The following is a 4,806-nucleotide window of genomic DNA, read 5'->3' as shown; positions in this document are numbered from 1 at the left end:
ATCCTAAAATATACGAAAATTCTGAGCAAATTGCTATATCAAAAAGAAAATTTAGAAAAAGTATGCTATGCCTGTATATTACATCAATACATTGCTGCCTGTTGAGGAGTACAGAAAGATGGCAGAAAGCTCGCAATTAAAGAACATTTATTAAACATAGAGAATGTCCATGTATATTTAGCTATGTTATGAATTTAAAAAGTAATTTTTTTAAATTGTCATCAAATATGTAATTTTAGACCTGGGAAGGAAAATATGAGTCTAAAATTAGTATGTGAAAGCAGAAAACTGTTAATATAATAAAACGTAATTTTTATCAGTTGCAAAAGCAGCAGTGATTAGGTTTCTCTTTTTTTTTTAGTTAAATGCGAACTTATTTGATCAACTTGAGATGTAACCTGAAAATCCATTGGCTACCCTTGTGTCAGTGAAAAATGTAAAATATTTAAACTTCAGTAAGTTTGTGAAGAAACAGATGAGGCATAAGGCAAAACTGGATTGGTCAAACAAATAGTTAAAAAATTCAGGAGGTGGATTTTTTAACGTCACAGGATACAATGTTAAATTCTTATTCATTTCCTATGATTATAAGTCGTCCTCCCTGTAAGACAACATTAAGTCTACGGACTTACAACACTAAAATCCGGGCTTCGATTACACGCGGTAGTCACAGCAGACAGCCCATTGTAGCTTTACTCTAAAAGAAAAAATAACTAAGTTTATTTATAAGGAATAATTAAAAATTAAAACATCAGCACCTTATATTAACCATGTGTGCACGGATGTGGGCCAAAGAGCGCAAGCCATGGCCTATTACAGAGTGTCATTTAACATGATATCATGTATTCGATGTCAGAGTTATCAGTTATTTATTTTACCCTACATTTTTGGTTTAACGACAGTTAGTGGTAGAAGAGAGTAAATGCCAGATATAATACACAGGAATAATACAATATGTATAGATATGCGTTTCGGAGGTTCTAAAGGTTATGCAAATTCACTGTAAAATGTACAAAGGTGTTTTTACTCTTCATATGTGCATCACCTTGCACTATGACTTGTCAGAGTCTGAGTCGCATTGGCGCCATCAGTTACAGACTTATGTGAAGTACAAATACTTTTGCAACACATCTGATTTCTTATGTACAATAGACTTGTACGTTTTATTAAAAGCTTGCCCATTTCGCATAGATATACATAGTAAATTTGGAATTATATTCAACATTTCTTCTCCAGTACGAGGTCGGTCCGTATTTGATCATTAGATTCTAGCAGAGAAATAAAAAACAAGCCTCTATTTATTGAAATGGACTCATAGATGAATACAATAATAGAGATTCTAAACTTTCATTGAATGTAAATTTATCAGGTGTTTTTCGTTTTCTGATTACCTATAATATCAAACAGGAGCATTTGATGATGGTTGGGGAAGGCAAATCACTAGATGTTATTAAGGTAGAACCTAGAGAACCTGCACTTATCGATAGTGCTGGTTTTATAGCCATTAATAACATACAAGTCAGGCTGGTGCTGTACAAAAGAAATGAAATATCTAATTTACACTTCCTTTTATTGGTCGATAGCGTTCAATATACGGGAGAGTTGAGGCTATTCTTATCCTATAGAGTTCTTACTAGTTGAATTATGATGACAAAACCTTGTCGAAACGTTGTACATTTACTGTAATGTTAAACTTATATTAAAGTTTTATATCATTACCCATTCAAGCCGTCTCCAACCATTAAGAGTTATATAATGTTCTTACAAGTTGAATTATTAATTAAAGCAGCGTGTTTGTTTTTTATTCTTCAGGAATTAGATGGTGGTGAAAGAAAACTTTTATGATAAGACCATTCCAGTTTATTGGGCAGTTGAGTGCGACTGCGTGGTAAAGTTTACACGATTATGCGTTTGTGTTACACAGGACGTTTTATAATCCATCTATCTACACATAGTCGTTAGAAAAACATGCGAGTTGTATGATAAAAAACTTTGAGTTCTACAATGTCGTAATAAAAATCTTTGAATTGTACAAAGTCGTAATAAAAATTTTGAGTTGTCTCTTCTCATAATAAAAAAGTTGAGTTGTATATTGTCGAAATAAAAAACTTTGAGTTGCAATAAACAACACAGGAGGTCACATCATTTAACCGAAATATGCGTTATAAACAGGATTACATTAGTTAACCGAAAACTGCACTATAACCAGAATCACATTAAGTATAGCAGAGACGGCTGGTATGAGTATTAAAACATTAAATAAAATAAAGTACAAGAACAACGTTTCGACCTTTTTAGATCATCTTCAGGTTAACAAAGACATTAGTTAACCAAAATCTGCGATATAGCCAGAATCACATGAGTTAAACAAAATCTGCGCTATAACCAGAATAACATTAGTTAACCAAAATCTGCGCTATAACCAGGATCACACTAATTAACCAAAATCTGCACTATAACCAGCATCACTTTAGTTAACCAAAATCTACACTATAACTAGCATCACTTTAGTTAACCGAAACTTGCGCTATAACCAGGTATAACAAATACTATGGCTATCTGCCACCGCCCCCATTCACAAGAGGGAAGACAGCCTGTCAGACAACCCTTAGGGGGGGTGGTAAGGTGCAACCAACTTACCACCCATCCTAGGGGTTATATGACACACGTATAACACATCCACAGCTTAAATAGAGGAGTAATATTTTGTGGAATCGCGCAGCTTCGAACCCAGCTAAACAACTTTTATCTACTTAGAATAGGAAGAGATCAACGCTGAACCTAAGCCTCACTGATTCAAAACATGGACCGAATTCAGATGAAGAAGAAGACTGCTTAGAATTGCGATTGACTACTTCTCGTACAAGGTGGAGTATGTTGCATAACCTAAAATAACCATTTAAATATTAGTTATAAATTCATATTTGTTGTTAAGGGTAAATCTGAACAATGGGCTAACTGCACTGTGCGCACTACACTGATTAAAGCCCGAATTTTAGCTTTATAAGCTCTCAAGTTTACCGTGAACCACGAGGGACAGTGGTCATCATGAAATCATTTGATAATAAAAACATGAATGCCAGGCTTAACTGGACAGTTTAACTGTCCCGAATCCGTTTTTAACGATGGTTATATAGAAACTAGTGTTCAAAAATCTACCTTTACATTTTATGGGAGATTACAATAATCTAAACTGTTGTTAAATATATCTTACTGCATCGTTGTATTTAGTTTTAACATAAATAAAAATACGATTACAATTAGTTTAAAAGACATGTTATAAAAAACCTACCATATCGGCTTCCCCTTTAAAAATCAATACAAAATGAAACCGCCAGTCAATCCAACTACCTAGAAAACTCACTGGCTAGCTTTATATGTGTTTAAACTGGAGATAGTCACATGATAGTTTAATAAATTACATCACGTGAATTACACGACTTATATTCATGCTACATATGTAGTTTCATGCCATCACCTATCTGAAGTAATAAAAGGAGAATTTATCTGTGTTAATATATAACCAGGTGATTATGCTTGATTGAAATTAAGATTATTTTATTACAAGTTACAACTTTTAGAGTAAGCAAGCCACGTAACAAAGACATTGTACACAGACACAAAAACAAACAAAATACATAAAGAAAAACACACAAAGAAGGTCTAAGACAAAGTTTAAGAAAGAAAAACACAACACTAGATACAATGGTAATAAAATCTAGGAAAAGTTTAATTTGACACAACATTTCAGGCCTAGACTCTTCTCGGGTATATACAGAGCACATTCGAATATTGTTCAAAAATGTAACAGTTAGAAAACGTGCAAAACATGTTTCGAAGTGTTAGGTTGAACCAATTGTTGTAAAAAGTGAAAGAGAAATAAAAAGAAAATTTATCGTTAAAACTAAATGGAGAAATTGTACCTAGGATATAAATAAGGTGTCGTCCTTCGTGTTCACATAAATAACAGTCTGTTGGTATAGATCTTAGAACAACGAGTCTGAGATGTGACATCCTCCGACTTTTAACATAACATAAAGTTTCAGGACAAGAAGGGACCTATTGGTCCATTTAGTTGTGCCATCCTCTAGACTAAATTAAAAAGATTTAACAAAAATCTTAAAGCCAGCCCTCGTCATTCATATTCTCATCAAGCTTTTTCTAAAGCTCACTTAAATTTACTGCCTCTACAGCATCCGAAGGCAACCCATTCCAAAGGCAAACCACCCTGTTAGAAAAATTGTCTTAGCTAAAGATGATTCCTACCTTAGCAAAACTTATATTTTTGTCCCCTAGTCCTACTATTCTCACTGTTAAATATAAACAAAGATGATCCATCAACACTATCAATTCTCTTTACAATCTTAGACACCACAATCAGATCCCTTCTAACTCTTCTTTTTTCAAGAGAAAACAATTTGAGATATTTCAGCCGCTCCTCATATGACAACCCCTCCATCCTAGGCACCATTCTAGTAACCCTTTCCAACAATCCAGTGTCTTTCATAAGGTAAGGAGACCAAGACTGAACACAATATTCCACATTTGGCCTAACCGGCACCTGTACAATCAAATTATAACCTCTTTAGACTTGCGTTCAATATTTCTGTAGATACAACCTAAAATCCAATTTGCCTTACCACTAGCAACAGCACACTGCTTGGATGGCTTTAAAGACTGATAGACTATTACACAAAGATCCCTTTCTTTCATAACACTGTTAAGGTTATTCCCATCCAAATTATTATAACACGTGCATTATCTTGCATTTATTATAATTAAAACCCATCTGCCATTTATTTGCTC

General features: G+C 33.8%; 1 protein-coding gene across 1 annotated transcript in view; it reads right to left on the bottom strand.

Annotated features, from left to right (window-relative positions):
- The window catches only part of LOC106469927 (kynurenine--oxoglutarate transaminase 3-like), a 40,267-nt gene extending 36,926 nt beyond the window's left edge, over positions 1 to 3,341 (bottom strand). The window contains exon 1 of the mRNA XM_013930449.2: positions 3,293 to 3,341. Within this exon, the coding sequence (XP_013785903.2) occupies positions 3,293 to 3,295 (3 nt within the window). The 5' untranslated portion in view covers positions 3,296 to 3,341. The remainder of the gene's footprint in view (positions 1 to 3,292) is intronic.
- Positions 3,342 to 4,806: the final 1,465 nt, after the last annotated feature.

Source organism: Limulus polyphemus, unplaced genomic scaffold (assembly GCF_000517525.1).
Source record: "Limulus polyphemus unplaced genomic scaffold, Limulus_polyphemus-2.1.2 Scaffold3727, whole genome shotgun sequence".
In the NCBI taxonomy this organism is placed as follows: domain Eukaryota; kingdom Metazoa; phylum Arthropoda; class Merostomata; order Xiphosura; family Limulidae; genus Limulus; species Limulus polyphemus.
The sequence above is the reverse complement of the archived record's forward strand: the minus strand, read 5'-3'. Positions and strand labels throughout refer to the sequence as shown.